The 21,053-nt window shown below is 34.6% G+C and overlaps 1 protein-coding gene across 8 annotated transcripts; it reads right to left on the reverse strand.

The window, feature by feature from the left end:
* Window positions 1-5,406: 5,406 nt before the first annotated feature.
* On the reverse strand, window positions 5,407-15,725 carry LOC101267172 (WPP domain-associated protein-like). 8 transcript variants are annotated; one of them, XR_003245163.2, is made up of 8 exons: window positions 15,374-15,640; window positions 12,429-14,849; window positions 11,227-11,353; window positions 10,597-10,698; window positions 10,060-10,138; window positions 9,785-9,823; window positions 6,422-6,509; window positions 5,407-5,736 (listed from the first exon to the last, which is right to left on the reverse strand). XR_003245163.2 is itself a non-coding variant. In XM_004231516.5 (6 exons), the coding sequence occupies exons 2-5, from the start codon at window positions 14,834-14,836 to the stop codon at window positions 10,073-10,075; spliced, it is 2,703 nt and encodes a 900-aa protein (XP_004231564.2). In that variant the 5' UTR covers window positions 14,837-14,849; window positions 15,374-15,640; the 3' UTR covers window positions 5,407-5,736; window positions 10,060-10,072. The 8 variants fall into 8 exon arrangements, 1 of the variants encoding a protein (XP_004231564.2); XR_003245162.2 differs by having other exon boundaries at window positions 9,785-9,876; XR_011214542.1 differs by lacking the exon at window positions 9,785-9,823 and adding an exon at window positions 15,212-15,242 and having other exon boundaries at window positions 15,374-15,568.
* Window positions 15,726-21,053: the final 5,328 nt, after the last annotated feature.

The raw sequence follows: 21,053 nt of genomic DNA on the forward strand, positions 1-21,053 counted from the left end.
GTTTTTTAGCTTACTTAGAAGCTTTTTACATTGTCTTAGACATATTATCACATAGCATACTTAGCATACTTTGTGTCTTTCTTACTTTGAATATTTCTCTCTTGTACAAGCACTTGGACGATTATTGGAAAATTGGCTTGTTGGCCTCCCAAAGACTTGGCTTCTTTCTTGCTTTCTTTAATTGTTTGTGGCTGCATTGTGGACTGTCCTGCTTAGCGTTCCGTTTGTGTTTGGTTGGACTGAGTTTAGAAGAGCCGTGCAAGCCTTCTCTACTATCCCACGAGGTGCGAAAATTGACCCCGTGACAAGTGGTATCAGAGCAGCAGTTGAAGCATGACATCGAAGTCACAACGTAATGAAGAGGCTGTCCAAGACAAGGAGCCTGAAGTTCGGAAGGAACCTTCCAAGAAATGTGACAAGAGCAAGGTAAGAGAACCTTCTTGCAACCCTTCTCTTGTTGGTAGAGCTGCTGGTGAAGAAGAAGAAGGTGCAGACAACAACCAACTCAATGAGAGAATCGTCGGAGTTGAGGTATGGATTGTTGTGGTTGAAAACAACTTCAGTTCCCTCGAGTCCGTAGCCATTGAAGGGCTGGACGAGGTGAAAAATAACCTTGTTGAACTTGAGGATGTTCAAAAGGAGGGTCTGTCCACCCTTGAACTCAAGCTCAATGAGGCCATCTCTTCCCTTCAAAGAGAGGTGGAGGCGTTAAGACGACAGGTTGATGAGGCTGCCGAGACGGGGGTTTCTCCTCCCGTTACAGTCCGTGAAACCCGTATTGAGGCTCCTAAACCCAAAAAATTTCGTGGGGAAAGGAGTGCTCAAGACGTGGAGAACTTCATATGGCAGATGGATGCCTATTTTGAACACGTTGACATGCACAACGAAGCTTCCAAGATCAGAACGACAGCTATGTACTTGACGGATACAGCCATGCTGTGGTGGTGACGGAAGAAGGCAGACATGGAGAGGGGGGTTTGCCAGATTGACGATTGAGAGCAGTTCAAAGTTGAGCTCAAACGGCAATTCTACCCTCAAAACGTTGTCCACGAAGCCCGTCGGAGGTTGAGGGAGTTGAAGCAGACCTCGTCCATTCGAGACTATGTTAAGGAATTTACGAAGTTAACACTTCAAATTCCAAGCCTGACGAGTGAGGACTTACTGTTTTACTTTCTAGATGGCCTTCAAAATTGGGCTAAGCAAGAGCTGCAAAGACGTCAAGTGCATGACGTAGATGAGGCGATTGTAGTGGCGGAATCGCTCAACGATTTCCGTGATGATGCGGCAAAGGTGAGGGATAACAGGAGCAAAACTATTCCTCCTAAGGTCGACAACAGCAACAGGAGCAGGAGCAGACCAAATCCCAACCGAGGCAGCGATACGAGGGGCAACTCTCGTGACCAACCTTCAAATTTTCGGAAAAATTATGAGGACCGCAAGAGGGGTGCTCCTCATCGGGAAGGTTGTTACATCTGTGGGGAGACAACCCGTGCTGCTCGGTACTGTCCGTCATTGAGAAAGCTGAGCGCTATGGTGGTTGCCGAAAAGCAGCAAGAAAAGGCTGCAACGCAAGCCGGAAGTTCTGCCGGTGAGCAACGTGGGCAAAGTAGCGGGTCAGACAAAGGCAAGAACGTTGCCGTTGGCATGTTCAATCACATGGCGCTGATCAACCACATTTCCATTACTGCTTTGGCTGCCAAACCAGCTAGCGTCAGGCCGCGAGAATCTCTATTCGTCAATGCCAAGCTAAACAGCAAAGACGTGCGGATCATGGTGGATACTAGGGCAACTCACAATTTTGTGACTGAGCAGAAGGCCAAGGAGCTTGGCCTAAGTTATGTTGCCAGCAACACAAAGTTGAAGACAGTCAACGCCACTCCTACTACCGTCCATGGCTTTGCGCCTAAAGTTCCAATTGAGTTAGGAGATTGGATGGGGCAGACTGACTTCACAATTGCCCCTATGGATGTGTTTGATGTTATTTTGGGGCTTGACTTTTGGTATGAAGTCAATGCGTTCATCTCGCCGCGTCACAACCAGCTGCACATCAGTGACACCGGTGGTTCTTGCGTGGTACCCCTTATTCGGGTACCACAAAATGGGATGCATTTGTCGGCAATGCAGATTATCAAGGGCTTCAAGAGAGGCGAGCCAACCTTTCTTGCTACCCTGATTGAAGACGCCGAAAGCTGCACAGAGGCCGTTTCATTGCCGCCTTGCATCGAACAAGACTTTAGTAACAATAGGGACGTTATGCCAACAGAACTTCCCCAACGGCTGCCACCCCGAAGGGAAGTTGATCACCAAATTGAGCTGGTTCCAGAGGCAAAGCCGCCTGCCATGACGCCTTATCGTATGGCGCCCCCGGAACTGGAGGAGTTAAGGAAGCAGCTCAAGGAGTTGCACTTCTCGACCAGCTTTCACCCTCAGACAGACGGGCAAACTGAGAGGATCAACACACTGTTGGGAGTGCTACTTACGGCACTATGTTAGTGCCAATCCGAAGGATTGGGCAAGGCTGCTGGATACTGCCCAATTCTCGTACAATTTGCAGCAAAGTGAGGCGACGGGAAGGAGTCCGTTTGAGTTAGCAACGGGGCAGCAGCCTAATACGCCCCAATCCTTGCCCGTCGATGCTGGTTTCAAAAGTCCGGGTGCCTATCAGATGGCAGTAAAGCAGGGAAGACAAAGCTACCTATTTTTCAGCCTTGGAAAATCTGCCACATGGAGCCTTTTCTTTGAAGAGTTGGTGCCACACGTTTTTTCAGCTTACTTAGAAGCCTTGCACATTGTCTTAGACAGATTATCACAAAGCATACTTAGCATACTTTGTGTCTCTCTTACTTTGAATATTTCTCTCTTGTACAAGCACTTGGAAGATTATTAGAAAATTGGCTTGTTGGCCTCCCAAAGACTTGACTTCTTTCTTGCTTTCTTTAATTGTTTGTGGCTGCATTGTGGACTGTCCGATCATATCATATTATATTATAAGTGAGAAGCTTCAAGATGTAAAGTTGAATTACCATTTTATCCCTATACTAAATAAAAATGTTATATTCATATTCGATTATTTTATTTTTGAAAAATATTGAGCAGTAAACTTTTTTTATTATTAATGAATTGAGAATTATTTGAACAGTTATGAAAATTAAATAATCTATACCATTAAAGAAAATGAAGAAACAAATGTTAGTTAATGAGAGCAAATAGGTAGAGATTTAAGTTGCACATTAACTAAAATATAGAAGCAGTTACCTTTACATTGTTAGAATCGTAAAAGTTGTAGATTTCAATACAATGAATCTCATAGTTAATATATTAATATATGTTATTTTCAATGATAAATACATGAAAAGAAGCTAAAGAGACTAATTAATCATTTAAAGTGAAAGTATTACATAAAGCCAAGAACAGTTTTAATTTTCCTCAAGTCCCCTCTCCATTTTTATGGGCTCTAAAGAAGAGTATATTATTTCTCTGAGCAGTTTATTCTCAATCAGCTATGGATGTTGTTGGATTCGTCAAAGATATTTCTTAGTGAAGAATACGCTCATGACACTTATTATTTAATTTCCTTGCTAGGGCTTAATATGTGCACAAAGCACAACATTAATTTTACTGTAAAAGATTTCTATATGTTATTGGTTTTACACATATTTCATTAACGTAGCACATAACATTTCACTTATTCATTTAAATATTGTAGTTGTATAGTTTTTTGGATTTTGGATCTTAGAAACAAAAACGCCATATAGGATGCTTATCAATTTTAAGAACATGTAATTTGCATTTTCTATTTTATAACACATAATATAACTTTAAAATATTGTTAATATACAATCTTCACAAAAAAAAATATATTTATATGGCCACACGCGGTGGCGCGTACCCAGAAACTAGTATTATTATAAGTGGAAAGAACTTAATCCCAAAGTTAATTTATTGTTTTGACCCTATAGTATTAGTTACTTATTAATTTATTAGTTAAGTATTAATTTTATTAGTTAAATATTAATTTATTAAAAAAATAAATTTGGCATAATTAAATTCTGCAGAAACGTAAAGGTTCTCCTCTACCTCCCTCGATCAGTGTAACAGTTGTATTAAATATTAAATTTTGCAGAATGATTTTAGGAGATGTGGAAGCAAGTGTAACAGCAACAGTTTGCTAGATTGATATTCCAACATGTTGTTGCATCTTCTTATGGGATTGTAGAAATATTTGTATTCATTCTCATGTGTTGCCTTGCTCTTGTATTCAATACACCAACTTGTACATCAAATATCTTAAATTTATGGGTCAAAATCTGCTAAGGAATGCCCTCCTTCTTATTTGGCAGTTTTGCTCCTGACTCGGAAGTAGATATATTAATATGTATTTTGCTGGCTACAATATCAATCATTGATTTTGCAATTTTATTTTTTAGTTTTATTCACCATTCAAAAAAAAGTATCTTGGGCAATCATACAACGTTTTGATCTTTCATTCAAACAGATACTAATTACTTCATAAAATGGAAACTCAATCAACCCCAAAAAAACAATTTATACACACACATTAATGGAATGACCCAATTGAGGAAATAACAAGTACCTGGATCTTCCATAACTCTTCTTTACTCATATCTCCAATCTAATGAACAAAAAGGGTAATCTTGAAATGAGACAAGATGAGATTTTATAGCTAACAGATCTGGAAATAAACCAAAGACAACTAAAAATCAACACAAGTGAATTTACACGCCTTTCTTCATTCTTTTTTGTTTTTCCTCATATGGGTTCTACCAAAAAAAAATACAAAGCGCAAAAATGTGAATGAAAAAAAAGATCTTGATTAGAAAGAAAAGAAAACTGAAGTGATTTAGAGAATTTAGTTCATTTTTTCAGTACATTTACAATCTCTTCGTGTTGTAATACTTTTAATAGGTTTCTTCCTTTCAACAGCAACAAAATTGGTAACGTTTCTCCAACTTGAATATATTTGCTTCAATTAACACGATATTTATACTATTGTTAGTTGAAGTTGCTTGCTTTTAAAAGTAAAAAAAAAAAGAAGAATTAGCATATGTCTGGTGAATATTATTTTCTTCAGCATCTTTATTGTTCGACCAAAAGAACACTAACTAGATAGAAAAAAATTAACATTTACGACACAAATATATATTGTATTAATATCCTAACTACTACAACCTTACAATGACAACTGTGAAAGAGCTCGAGAATCAATGCCTACCTATTAGCCAGTTGATGATATTAATTGGCAACTGATATTCGTCGACAAAGAGGTAACTCTATTTTAATATTTTATTATATTCATTACATAATATATGTAGCCCTTATTTTATCTTACAAGATAAAATTGTCACATTAATTTGATGTCTACTCATTGGTAAAAGCAATATCATATCTATACAAGTATATATATATAAAACTCATGAATGTATCTCGAGAAAGAATGTTACAACTTAGCATGGCTTGCACGTGTACATGTCTAGTATCTAAAATGCACAGCAGCAGCTATTTGGTGTTTGGTCTTCTCACCTAATTTGCACAGCAAAAAAAAATGGAGCAATATACAAGCAAAGTAAAAATGCTCTCCCCTATTCAAATTCCTATAGAAGTAACACTTGTCTTTGTTACCAACAGGATCTTCTGGCTTTACAGTGGACTTCAAATAGTGGCCAAAATTCATCTATCAGTACCAAGAAAAACAAAAATGCCCACTTTTGAACTTACCTGTTCAACAAAAGAAACAGGAACCACCACGAGGTTATTTTTTTTTTTAATTAGAAACAGTCGCAGGAAAATTAAGATATGTTTATACAGCAATATCTTTCTTAGTTCCACGGGTACCCTCTCTTAAAGTTGTACAAGTTAAACAAAGATGGACAGTCTAACATAGGTCCCCGAAAGGATCTCAGAGACTCAACAAAGTACAAAAGAAAGGTACTTTCAGAAAACGGATTCATATTCAAAGAGTGCATAACCACATGCTGAATACCCCTATCTGTAAAAAGACCTCAAGTTTCCATTAACTAAAATATGTTGATGATTGATTAATTGACTGGCAGCAGGAACAGTTGAAGCCATACCCGATCGAAAAAGGATGTTATTTATCCGTAACATATTTCAAGTAATTGTAGTAAAACTTGACAGGTTGACCTCGCAGATACTACTGCTCCTTTCAGCAGTAACGAGGGATCAATTGTGATCGCTTCAAATTGGACATAATCTTTGGGTTTTGTCATGTTATTCGATGGTATATGCATACAAAAGATACTTGATTATCAAAAGAAAGAAGAATACTACAACAACTACTAATTGCTATGCCTTTGTCTAAAACAATTGATGTGATTGGAAGGGAAGAAAAGATGTACTTTATTCTTTCCATCCAAATTCAAAGGGACTGAAAAAAGCTAACCTGGAGCAATTGAGCTTTAATCTTCCCTCTTTTTTCCCCCCTCCTCATATCCTCCTTTCACCAAACATAGCATAGAACTCACCAGCACCTACTTTTGATTTAATTTGAAAGAAAAGAGAGTTTAATGAGCTACCATATATGAGCTAAAGATATCTGTAAGCACGAATGCAGTGATGCTACAGAAAAGTGATATATTCCTATAATGACTCACTTCAAGAGTTCAATGGTAAAACTGATGGTCTTTTTTTTTTTTGAACAAGTAACATTTGTATCATAACTCAGCAAGTCAAAGTATGGCAATATAACAAAGAACCTAATCCTAGCATGACTCTTTACACTTCTAGGATATTTTCTGCATCTATAGGATGTTTTTATTTTCTGTACTTTTCTACTCCTGTCTTCGAAACACCTAGCATTTATTTCCTTCCAGATGGTCCACCATAAACAAGCTGGTATGGTTCGCCAGTAGCTCCTGTTTTTAAGCTCCTTCCCAGCTTCTTCCCAACTAGATATAGTGTTAACAATCTTGCTAGGCATTGTCCATTGTATGCCTCTATGATTAATGAAGATCTTCCATAGTTGGTCAGTTATTCAGCAATGCAAAAACAATTGGCCCAGCGTCTAAGCTGCCACACCACAAGTCAGCTTCTTTTGCTAACAACCATGAGAAACATGCCACCTTCAAAGGTTCTTTCGTTCTCTAGATCTGTTTCCATGGCCATATGAAGTTCTGGTGCCACTGTCAAGTTCAAAAGTTTGTACCCTGAACTTACTCCCCCTTGTTGTGCTCATTCCACCATAGTCTATCCATCCAATTCTTTAGACTTTGAAAAGCTTCAAGAATTTCGAAGACAATTAGTCTAGGCATTTCCCAATCATTCAAGTTTCTACTGAAATTTAACTCCCAGCCTTGGAATGCCCACATGTCAGCTACTGTTATGCGTTGGTGGATAACTAAATCAAACAGATCAGGGAACTTCTCTGCAAGATTCCAATTACCTAACCACCTATTTTTCCAGAAGATGGTTTTATACCATCACATACACTAACGGTAGAGTAATTACGTAAATCAAGCCACCAGTTTCTAATAGATCTCTAAACAGTGACATCATAAGGATAGTTTGCTTCTTCAGTCATCCACCCATCCAATTCTCCATACTTTGTTCTGATCCCCTGTTTCTTGCTTGAGATGAGTCCTTCCACCTGACTAAGTGATAACCTTCCCTGGTATTATTTTCTTGCCAAAAAAGGATCCCCTGATCTGGTCTAGACTCTAGCCTCAGTACTACCCCTGCTGGATGAGGATTGGGGAAAAGGGTAATCATGTAGGTTGAGAGAGCATATAACAAAACATTGATCAAAGTGAGTCTCCCCCCCCCCCCCCCCCCAAACACACACACAAATAGACAAGACAAGTATTGCCTCTCATATCTTTCCAGAACATCATCTCCTTGGACCTTGATTTGGTCCCCATTCTTTCTCCTTTTCTATAGTTAAATGTTTTTGTTGTGTGTGCAATGGCTCAGCTCTTCAACCTCCCTTAAATGGAGGACACTAATTTCTACTCTAGTGTAGTGCATGCAACTTCTTCTACATTTACGACTTTGGATCCTCCGTGAGATCCTTTTCTTACCAATAGGTAAGGTGATGCTTGAGTAATGTTGAAGCTACTGTAAATACAACAAGAAGCAAGACATGGAGGTGCCGGCACACGGAGGCTTCTAGATTTTGTATGAGATATTTGTGTTTTGTTGCCTGATCCTGGAGATGGGGCAATTTTTGGGGCTTTCTTTTGTCGATATATTATTAGACCTTGGTCAAAACTTCTTTTTTTTGATGATTTATATTAGGGAAAAAGGGTCAAGAATGCCCCTAACCTATTGGAAATGGTTTAAAAATACCGTCCTTTCCACCTTTTGGTCTGAAGTTACCTCATCTTTGTTTTCGGTTCAAAGATACCCTCCTTCCACCTTTTTGTTTAAAAATACTTCAACCCAAATTTAATTGAAATGAATTCTTTTACTAATTTGTTAGTTCTTTTACATAACAAAAAGACAATTATTAATTTTGTTCAAATTCTTGATATTAGCTCATTCTAAAATATTTCAAATATTTAAGTCTATCTCTTTTTCAAAAAAAAAAACATAAAATAAAATAAAAAATTTATTGTATAAAAATAAAGAATAAAATTCTTATTATTATTATCAAAATAATACAATACTAATAGAACTCATTCTTTTTTAGTCATTAAATCGTCATCACCTCTTATCATAGTCATAGTCAATGTAGCTTTTCCCCTTCAAGGATTGTAAAATAACGCTACAACATGTTGCTACACTACTGCATCTACCTCAAGTGTAAAAACTGTGTAATATCTAGTGTAGTTTAGTATATAATCTTTTCTACCGAAAAAAGGGCTTGTCAACAATCATTAATTCTTTATGTTAAAATTTAATTATATCAATAATTTATTATTATTATACATTATTTATTTAGTAAAAGTAAATTAAAGAAAAAATTAATTATTGATATGATTAAAATTTAACATGATAATATAAATATAATAAAAAAGATCAATCTAAATAAATCAAAAAAATCATTCAACAAATTAAAACATAAAAAAATAATGTATAAAACGTAAATAAGATAAAATAAAATTATCCTCTAAAAATGTATCATAAGATTTTTATTGTGTTATGTTAATAATAAAAATAAGAGTTTCATATTTCATTTGAAAACAATAAATTCTATGTTTTATTTTACGTTAGGCTTAAATATTTTGAGATGAGCTAATAATAAGAATTTGTATAAATTAAAAATTGTCTTTTAAACAAATAAAAGAATTAATTAGTAAAAGAATTCGTTATCATTAAATTTGGGATGGGAGTATTTTTAGACCAAAAGGTTGAAGGAGCGGTATCTTTGAACAAAAAACAAAGGTGGAGGATATATATTTTTTTGATGACAACGGAAGACGCTACTCTTTGGGTGCGCGTACAGGGTAAAAGCCCACTCCTAAGCAATAGCTCGCGAACCTATGAGAGGTAACCCGCACTAAGCAAGCCTGGTGCAACCAGCTCGACCCAAAAGGCAAACCCCTTGCTTTCGCTGGCAAGGGGTTTCGAACTTGAGACCTCCAACATGAAAGTCTCAAGTCCAAGCCAACCCCCGAAGGGTAAAGGTGAAGGATATTTTTAGACCAAAAGGTGGAAGGGGGTATTTTTGAACCATTTCCAATAGGTTAAGGGCATTCTTGGCCCTTTCCCCTTTATATTATGGCCTTTTGGCTAATTGTAATTTATTTATTTATTTTTAAAAAATAAAGATATAACATAAGAAGTAGCATAACTCAACAATGCTTACCAATATATAGAAGTGAATGCTCGACAAATGTTGAAGTTACTGCAGATATAATAAGCAGCACATAACTATACTTGTTTCCTTTTTCCTTACTCCTTGTGTTTGAAAGATGAAAGCAATAACTAATCAGACAACAAAAGTACAGATATGTACCCTTTTTTAATAGAAATTTCAAAATCCAGTGTTCTGATGGTCTAATTGACTGAGAGCAACCAAGCAATATTTTCTACTGCTTCCAATAACAACATACAGATTTAAATAATACTAAAAGAAATTACCTTATGTAGAAGATTACTTCACTGGTTTAGCAGAATCTCCCCACAATTCCTTTCTGATCAGCTTAAGAATTTCAATAATCTGTATTGAATGAAAGGGATATGTAAACAACATACAATGTATACCTCTTACAAAATAGGCTTCAGGGGGAACTGCAATTCGTCAAACTATTTACATCCCTAAACCCCCAATTCCTCCACCCATCCCCTGAAATTTGTTCACTAGCGGCGGGAGAAAGTCTTTTATCCTATTTGTCATTTAAATGCAGCTACTAATAGTCACCACATTGTTAACTACTACATATTTTTTCTTAATTTCTCTTCCTTGAAACCTTTGAGGCAAAAAAATCTGTCTTCAGATGCAAAGGTCAGTTTCTCAATCTTGAAAACCTTATTTGGAAATATTTGTCGTATTAGTAAACCTTAGAGATGATAATTGAACAGATTACTTACTCAAAAGTTAAATCAAGAAAACCCAAAAACACTTGTATTGAAAGGTGAAGTTAAATAAGATTTCTTCGAATAGAAGATTTGACTTACTCCAGGATAATGCTGCAAAACTGGCAAGTAGTGATCAAGTGCAATGTATATTTTTTCAAGTAGGCGCAGAAGTGTATCAACCTCATCTCCCAAAAGATCAACCTGAATATTGAGCAAAAAAATAAAAGGCTAAGTATAGAAGGATGGATGAATCAAAGCACGTTCTTAGTTATGTAATAAGCTTGTAGCTTACCCTTGATATCATTGCAGAGCTCACTAATATGAAAATGCTTTTATCAGATACTACTACGAAGATGCATAACCAAAGAGATATGCAGGAAAAACACAATATAAATGTTTCTATATCTTCATAGCTATCCAAGTGAAATGGTATGAATATACTGATTAAATAGATAACCAACTAGTTTGGGATTATGACCTAGTTGTTGTTGTATAGCATGTAAATAGTTAGAAATTGATGGAAATGGAATTTTTATCTGGATGTCCATACAATTGCTTATTTTTTCTCTGTATAATTTGATCACTTTGGCATGGATCATAACGACTAATGAGAGTTGGATTTTCAATTAACCTAACTCAGCCATCTCTTCATTAGTCTGCAGGCTACACGTACATATAACATACTCAAACTAGTCATATTCCATATACATAATCAATGCAGATCATTACCTCAGCCTCGGCCATTTGAAGGTCCGAACACCTTTTTTCAAGCCTCTGTCGGTACAATAGCACTGTTCTTCTAAGAGAATTGGTCTTCTTGACGAGAGAATTCAACTGATTTGATGAATGCTTCCACCTGAAAGTATTGGAACGATCTATTATGCTGTAGGTAAATCAACAGAGTATAACTTCAAGAATTTATCTTCTGGCTTGACCTAGGTTTATGAATAAGTTGTGCACACGTGCACACTTGTCTGTTACTTAAATAAGAATTATACATGTAGCAGTGTTTCACTGTACATCACTGTTAGTTGTTTTTTGAAACTGGTAAAGCACCGTGCATTCCACTTGTATTTGTATGTAATGATTAAGCCAATCTAAAATTAAAACATGGTGTTAATGCTTAATCAAGTTGAATATACTCCCCATTACTATACAAACCTAAGCCAGATATAATGTCTCTATACCTGATATCTGATGCCTCGAAATAAGTCAGGAGCTTAGTTGCGCGGACTCTTCACTTTTGATGCCGCACCCGTGTCAGATTCTCCAAAAATACACTACTTTTGGCGAATCCGACACGCACCCTTTGACATTTTTGAAGAGTCCGAGCAACATAATTCAGGAGCCATGAATGGAAAGTAGGATTGTAAACCACAATAAAGAAAAGCATGATGTGTTAGTGCTGAAATTACTTTGGGCACATGTTGGTGCAGTAAGCAGGTCAGTAAAGCTTGGCACAATGGGACTTAGGCATCATGTTGTAACTTGTAAGTGTTGTTCCAGTCATCAGTAAGCTCTTATTATGTTTTACATATTCAGGCTAGTTGGCTTTTTCCCCAGTTCAGACATCCACTATTTTTAGCTTCCGCATAGTACATGTTTTACTTAGTTATTTTCAGTATGTTTGATATATGCCAGACTCAGGGTTAGTTTGGGGCCACTTGTGATCCTCGGTTCCGTGCTACGTCTAGGGGTAGCCTCGGGGCGTGACATAACCATTTTGGGGTATAGGATTATTTCAAGAATCATTCATCTCTTATGACATTATAGTTATTAATATTTTAATAAGGCTTTTACCCATTTTGGAATTCTAGTATTCAGATAGAACTTTTTGGTATCTAAAAATTTTGGTAGTACATGCAAGTCCATACATGGAAAAATATTGTGTCTTAAAAAGTAATCATAAACCACCATTATGAAACACATACCTAGCATGATTTGCTTCTAGACTGCCACTCGCCTTGCATTCAAAATCTGCAAGCATTTTTGACAACTCGTGTACCCTACAAATTACTGCTTCCATATGCTTTCTTAGCTCAATTTCTTTGGTTTTATTTATTGCCAAAATGTACTGCCTCTCTTCAGAAACAGCAAGGACCATCTTTGCTTTGTCATCAGTTACTTTCAACTCCTCCTCCTTCTCTACAAGCTTTTGATTTAACTGGTGGATCGCCTCCTTCATTGCTTCAATTTGCTCCAATGCTTCTTCTAATTGACCCTTTATCACCTCTAATTCCATATTGCTCTCAGAAACTAATCTTTGCTGCGTACTTGCATGTTCTCTCACAGAATTAAGCTCTTGAGTTACCAGCTCAAATTGTTCCTTCTCCTTTGCCAGAGCAGTTGATGCATCACTTGCTAATTTTTCCTTTTCACCCACTGATCTTTCAAGCCGATAAATTATTTGTTTTAGTTTTTCCTTCTCTTCAACCTCTAATGTTAAGTCATATTCCTTCTGAATAGCTTTCATCTCAAGAAATATACGATTTTCATTTTCATTTGAATAATTGTGGTACAATTCCTTGAGCTTGTCCTGAGCATCCTTTATTCCTTCACTGAAAATCACTCCATAAAGATCTTGCATTATCAGACACTCCAACTCTGAATCTTCGAGTTCAGAATCGTAAGTACTTTCAGCAGTGATGTAAGCTTCCGTCAAAATAATACTATAAATGTCATTCATAATATGGAACTCCATGTTTGACTCATCAGCTTTACTACCTTTCTCTCTAATAAGATCCCTTAGAAAACATTTATACACTTCTTCCCTGATTGAAGCTGCTATTTGTGAATCTTCCACCACTAAATTGATATCTCCTATCTGCTTCTGCATATTTTCTTCATCCAAAGTGTGTTGCAGACTCTTCTCAGCAGCAGCAGAGACTTCGGACAACAGAAACCTAACTTCATTTTTCTTATCTCTAAGCAAGTCTCTTAGCTGACGATTTTCAGAAAGAATGGTGTCAATTCTATCCTTCAAACTATCCAAATTTGTAGGTCTTTGAGTAAATTCAGGACACTTTTCCGTCTCTACAGAGATATCTTCTAATTTCATAATAACTTCTGGGATCTTCTTTCTAAGAAAATCAAATTCCCCCTGATCCTTCTTATGCTGCACAACAGACCCCCTTCCTATAAGAGTTAGATATTCAGCTCTTAGAGAAAAGTAGTCATCAGTTTTCTTTTCCAGAACGGATTCATGTTCTCTCTTCATCTTTGTCATCATATTATTAAAATAGTCCACCATTTCCTCGTGTGACATGTGTTTCAATGTGGCAGCTTCAAACTTTTCAGGTATATCACTCTTTGAATCCTCCCACTTCCCATTTCCCTCCAAAATAGATTTTGAAGATGTCGCATGCTCACTTGACATCATGCGATGAAAGTGGTCAACATCCTGCGACCCATGTGAAGTCAGACTCTGTGTTTCTATACTAGACAATGACTTCAAAATAACCTCTAAGTCATTTTGAAGATTAGAGATCTCAGTCAGTTTCTCAATTCGAGCATCACAAGACTGACTATACTGATCCCACAATTTGTCCTCAAAACCTTCCTGCATACTCTGGATCAGATTCCGCATCACCATGGCCTCAACCTCCGCCTCAATTAAATGCTCCTCCTGCCACCACTCAACTGATGCCTTGGACAACTGTACCATTCCATCCATACGTGTAAAAATTGTATCCATGATCATTTTCAGATGCTTCACTGTTTTGTCCACATGAACCCAACTTTCAGATTCTCGCTCTCGCAAAATGCCACCGAGACCCACCAACTCTGAACCAGAGCAGATCCTCCTGATAGAACTGGAACCTCTAATCCTATCGATGCCCTTCTTCAGCTTCTTGAGTTCATCTGTAGCTAAATTTCTTAGTCCACCTAAAATCTCTCTCGTCTTTTCATGTTCCCGGAAAACATCTGATAAAGTGAAATGCTTCTGAAAATTAAAACCTTCTAGCGCATCCTGCAAGACCGGTGTCCCCAAAGATTCAGTTTTACTGAGACCCACATCATGAAATTGCAAATACTCCTTAAATTTGGTCAATTCCATCTCCTTAGTCATTATTCTCTCAGACGCCTCCTGTTCCACAGCACTTACCATTCCCTTAATAACTGAGTCACTCACCATCCTTGAAACCGTTAAGCGTTCGTTTATATCTTCCCAATACAACTCAAAGTCCTCTAAAATCTCATCACTCAATTTCTCAATTCTTTTGCCACCATTCAGTGTTCTCTCAGACCCACCATTCATTGTTCCCACATTAGCATTATCACAACATGAAGTTATACCATACTCAACTCCTCCATTCTCTAACACCTCTACAGTACCCATAATTTAAACATACCTGCACACAGCATGCAAAATTTACTCATTTCCTGTATATATTGAGCTATTGACATAATCAATGCAACTATCAGAGAAGAGAGGCTATACTATATTAGCAAGAAGCAAACCTTTTCGCTATCATTTCCAAAATATTTAGACATAAATACCAATTATAATATCTAAGACGAAACAGAAAGCAATTGATCAAATTTTAAACTTATTTACATGTAAAAAACGATTTTTTTTAAAAAAAAATAATGAGTAATTTTTTTCTACTTCACAAGTGCATATAGGGATCACATTGAGTATGTTGTCATGACATGTAAGAGAATAAAAGTAAAAAAGGAAACTAATGATGAATCATAAGAAGAAGAAAAATACCAAATTGGTTTCAGAAATAATACATACATACCTACAAAACAAAATTAGATTCCTCAGCTCTATTAACTGAAGATTGAGCTAAACAAAGATAAGGCAAGGGTGTTCACATTTTCACAAATACTAAACCAAACATACAGAAATCAAGTAATGCATAAAACTTACAAAGGAAAGATAAAGAATTTGCAAATTTTGATGGCTCGAAAATGGGATTATTGAAGAAAAAATTCCCAATTCGACCGTTTAATGCTGAATTTTGGCAACTGGTTTAGCTTTTCAGAGTCATTGATTTTTTTTTTTTAGGGTTTTTAAGGAGAGAGATAAGCGAGCTGGAGTGAAGAGAAAAGTAATTATTTAGACTGAAAAAAGACGTTATATGCAGAATTACCAGTCCTTAATTAAGGGTTTTATTCCCTTAATTAAAAAGTGGGTGAGGTTTGATAGAAACTAGAAACACTTTTTGTTCCCGAAATTGTTACGTATATTTTATAATATATCGTATTATATTATATTTTATATTATAAAATATCATGTTTAAATTATTAATATAGTATAAAGCATAACAATTGATGTGTAATACGTCAATTAATAAAAGCAGTTGTTTAGTGTAGATAAATAAAATAATGCAAATGGGGACAGTCACACTCTGGTCTCTGGGGTCTACGTATATATTATTTGTTTCCATGCAAAAATTAAATAATATTATTTCATCTCTCCTCTGTTTTGTTTTTTTTTTTTTTTAAATAAAGAAATAAATCCAAAGTTTCTAGAAATTATTAATTAGATCAATTGAGTAGGCAAGCCACTGGCCTATTCTTTGGGCGTGTTGCTAGTGAGTCGCTAGTCAAAGATCATTAATCATGAGATTAGTTATTTTGAGATAATTGATCTCATGAAATAATTTATTTTAATAAAATTTTAACTTAAAATTATTTATTCTTGTTCGTCATATTAAACAATCCCTAAATGACTTCCAAGTAGGTTTAAATATTCTCTCAAGACCAATTAGTGACATAAAATGGCGATGACTGCTGCGTCACTCAACTATAATGGATTTGTTTCCTGAATTGATTGCCTCAATATGTTTGTCCATAGCCGGTTGCGCGATGAAAATTTGAGCACGGCTGGACTGTCCTCACTTTTGCCTTTAATGTCTTCAAAGTATTATTTTAAAAAATGTTATCTAAACGAGTCTCTAAATGGGGTATATAAAAAAATGATGTGGAGTGCAAATTGAAGCCCCAGATCCGTTGGGGGTAAATCATAGAAATTGAAGCGTAAACTTTGAGAGTAAAAATGTAAGTCGTAGGCGTGAAAATGTATCTTCATTGTTAATTAATTATTATTTTTTCTGTTTGAAGCCATTTTTGCTATATATTTTTTATTATTATTATTACTAATGTAATGATATATATATTTTATGCTTCATGCATTTTCTGGTTCTAATGATATTTTCTAAAATGTATAAATAAATTATTATAGAAAATGACATTATTATAAATATTTTTGTAGATAATCATATTTGAAATTAATAGGGTAGAGTTTCCATAGCACTATGTTCATGTGATTATAATCGATAGGTCTAACTCATCGATAGCATTCTAAAGTTGACATTAATTTTTACTTTGACATTTTAAGTAGATTTTGTTCATATTAGATACTTTATTTAAGGTTCTATTGTGTCATTTTGACACTTTCTTTACAATCAACAAAAAGATATAAAGTATGTGTAATGCACTCGCGAATAACGTGTAAAGTATCCAATTAAATGATGACATTTGTCATTTGTGTCTGAAATCATTCTTAAATAATAAAATTGAGAAAATTAAAATGTAGCCAATAAGTCGATAACATGGCATTTTTGCCCACATAATTTAAAAAAGAAAAACATTTAACCAATTAACAAAAAAAAAATTGCAAACTTCTCATTGTCCTCTCCAAAATAACAATTTTGTTAAAACGTTGCGTCTCCCCCCTCCAACAAACCATTTCTCAATCATACACCAACCTTTTTATATAGAAGTATAAAGTTAAGTCATGGATTCATATTCTTCTTAATCAATAAAAAAAACAGTAAAATTGAATAGAAATAATTAAAGTTAAGTGAAAACAATGAGAAAGCACTAACAGTGGAAGCAAAGTATGAAGATCAGTAAAGAAAAAGAAAAAATCAAATCGACTTCAATATTATAAAAGTAAATTCATCCAAAAAAGAATTGCATGACTATTGCAATATTTAAATTTTGAAATAGGTCATTTCTTAAAATTTTAAAATATTCGTCATGGATAGAGTTGAACTTGAAAATTGGAGGCTAAAAATGGGGAAGAAGAAGAAGAAAAAATAATTAAAAATTGATTTAAAAAGTTTTTCACACGCAATAAACGAGTGGATCACACTCTCTTTGACATTTTTGCAAAATATCAAAATGACACAATAAAAATTTATGTAGGAATCTAAAATAAACAAAATCTAAGTAAAATGCCTAAGTGAAAATTTGTGATTACTTTTACATTGTATAATGTGTATCCTTCTTCTTCTTTAAAATATATTGAAAATAATTAGTGCAAAAATTAATTGAGGTTGGAAAGGACTAATAAATATAAAGATGGATGATGATTTCATTTTTAAAGATTATATTGGTAATATTATCATTTTTGTGTTGTTAGTTGCTAGTAGTTATCTTTCTCAAATAGTAATTATTTTTTTTTTCTATATTATTAATTATTAGTAAATTTCTCAAACAATAATTAATATTTTTCTATAGTATTGATTATTTATCAAAAATTATTATTAAAATCATTGAAAGCCTTACTTTAATCTATTTTTTAGTAATAAAATTATAAAAGTGAATTACATGAGATGTATTCCCCATATGGGACTTACTTTGTGTTTTGAGACTTACTCCTTACTTTGTACGGTACAAAATGTATTGTTTCACATTTTCATTTTTTAATCATCAAAATTTAAATTCGGCACAACTCAATAAAATAAAATAAATTTATCCTCTAAAAGATTTCTTTAGAGTAATTACTAAAGACGCAATCTAAATACTCTAGGTATATTCTTTGTGAAATTAAACTATATCATCTGACTAGTGTTGTGTCCGAGCACCCACTCATCTAGTTATTCATTCAAGAAAAGGAGAACATATTTACCCTACATATTGTGTTTATATACAATATTTATACACTGTTGTACACTTCTATACAAGGTTGATTCTTAGGTAAAATGTTTCCCTCCATGCACAATGGTATACAATATTATAATTAAGCTACGTGATGTAATGTTATATGTTGGGTCATATCTTTTTTAAAATTTTCCATTTAAGATTTAAGATTTATAAGCGTATACATTATAACAAAAATAACTTTCAGTAATAATAAATATACACATAAATAAAAAGTAATAAAATGTTTAAAAATATTATCTAATTGTCATTGAATTCAGTATCGTTATAAACTTTATAGACATTTATAAAGGATGTCAAATATCGCTAAAAATATATTTAACAATAATTAAGCTATTATTATTAATTAATTATCTCTAAACATTATTTTTATTTAGTGATAGGCACCTTCAGTTGTTGATGAATAGAATATAACATTGAATTACGAAAACACATGTACAATAATATATTGGTAATTTGTGTTGTCTTTATACCTTACTTGCTCCATTTCATATTAATTCAAACTATATTAAAAATAGTTATCTTTTGTTTATCTTATTAAATCAAGGAAACATTAATTTTACAATTACTTATTATTTAAAAGTATTCACATTTATTGTAAAATTCACAAATAATATTTTAAGGAATGAATAAGTAAATTTATTTTTTTATTCATAATTTCTTAAATATAGTACAAAATTAAAAGTTGAATTAACATTAATTATTCTTCGACGAAGACTTGCATTTAAAAAAGAAGAAAAAAGAGTAATCTATTTAATGATTATGCTCATTATGATTTATGACTCATGATGACCCACATGCTGGAAAAAAGTAAAGCCCCTTGTAATTAACACAAAATAGTACAACTAATGATTTATATATTTCTTTATTCTTTAACCCTTTTTTAGAGTGCCAGTTTAGCTGCTGACCATTAAAATAAAGCAAATTACAGCTCATATATGATTTTTAGTTTCAAATATTCTATTAATATCCCCAAAAATAAAATGCATTTACATTAAATAATTATTTGGTCAACAACGTTATCTTCTCCTTGAGTGAGTTGTCTTCAAATTGCCCAAATAAATTGTCATTACTCCTAAATCTTCATTCCTTTTTATTTAAAAAGTTGGTAAACATCATTATATTTGGACTATAAACATGTCTCATCTTATGCTCTTGTTTTATACTCCACATTGTGGACAATAGAGGGAAAAATATTTTTTTATTCTGCCTAGAGATGGTAATAGGGTGGAAAGGGACAATTATGGGACAGATTGAGTTTAATCTATAAAATTTATTCTGTTTAGCGCTCTCTCTCTCTCTCTCTCTCTCTCTCTCTCTATATATATATATATATATATATATTGTCACGATCCAAAAATGGGCGTGATGACACTCGTCTTATTCCACCAAGACAAGTCAGCCTAAAACTCAACCATTACAATAAAGTGCGGAAGTAAAATATAAGTAACTTAATAAGAACCCCAATACCTCGTAGTCACGTGTACAAGCCTCTAAGTATTACAATTGATTCAAAAGAAAACTCAAGTCTCCGATGAAGTTGTTTCTAGAATAGAACAAGATCATAATTAAGGAGAAGAAAGTCTGCTGCGATGGAAACAACTACCTGACAAATCTCCAAGAAGCCTCGGAAAAGAAGAGAATGACAAGTACAACAAAAATCCAGGCTCATAACCTACAAAAATTTGTAGAAGCAAGGGGTGAGTACCAAACTACACGGTACTCAGCAATTAAACGTCTAAACACAAGCTAAGGGGATGAAATACGGGTACCCCTACCTCCCCAACCGAACCTCCACAACTACAACCTGCATAAAATTCAGTCTAACCTAACAGTTCATATTTACATAGCACGTAACTCTACAAAAACACTTATACAAATTGCATATATATCCTCCACAACCACACTTTATCAAATTACATATCCTCAATAACAACCTCAGTATTATCAATCACAAATTCCGCAGAAAGGCAATCACAAGATCAGCAAAACACAATATCAAGTTCACCAATGATAAGTATGTGTAATGCAATGTCAAGTATAATGATGCATGTCTGACCTAGTGATACACACCCGCTGTCTCTCAGTCCGGGACACATGGGGGACATATCTGTCCATGCATCTGTCGCGGCGCGCGACACGACCCTCGATAATAGTAACCATCGCGGCGCGCGATACGTCCCTCGAAATATAGTATCCATCGCGGCGCGCGATACGTCCCTCAAAATGGTACATCCTCTTTAAGTTCTCATTCTTTCTCAATGCACATAACACTTTTCACAATCATGTCATCAAAATAATGCAATGACATGTTCATACAAAAATAAAGAGGATATCACTATTTTAATAACATTGCACAATTCACAACAACATCAACAATGATTCAACAAGCCTTTCAAATCATTCTCCATTATCAACACATCACACACAACCCATTATTCACATTGCCTTTTATTACCCTTTTGTTTTCCTCATTAGAATTAATCAATGTGGACAAGTCAACCCATCACCAAGTCCCATTACTCCCAAACATATAGTATAAGGAAATACACGCATTCCATACACTTAACAAGAGTTTAGAAATTCACTTGCCTCAAATAGTTGAACCATCACTCTGTGACTTGAGTCTTCCTCTTTTCGTTGGACTTCCAACTCAA

This window comes from Solanum lycopersicum, chromosome 2 (genome assembly GCF_036512215.1).
Source record: "Solanum lycopersicum chromosome 2, SLM_r2.1".
NCBI classification, from domain to species: Eukaryota; Viridiplantae; Streptophyta; class Magnoliopsida; order Solanales; family Solanaceae; genus Solanum; species Solanum lycopersicum.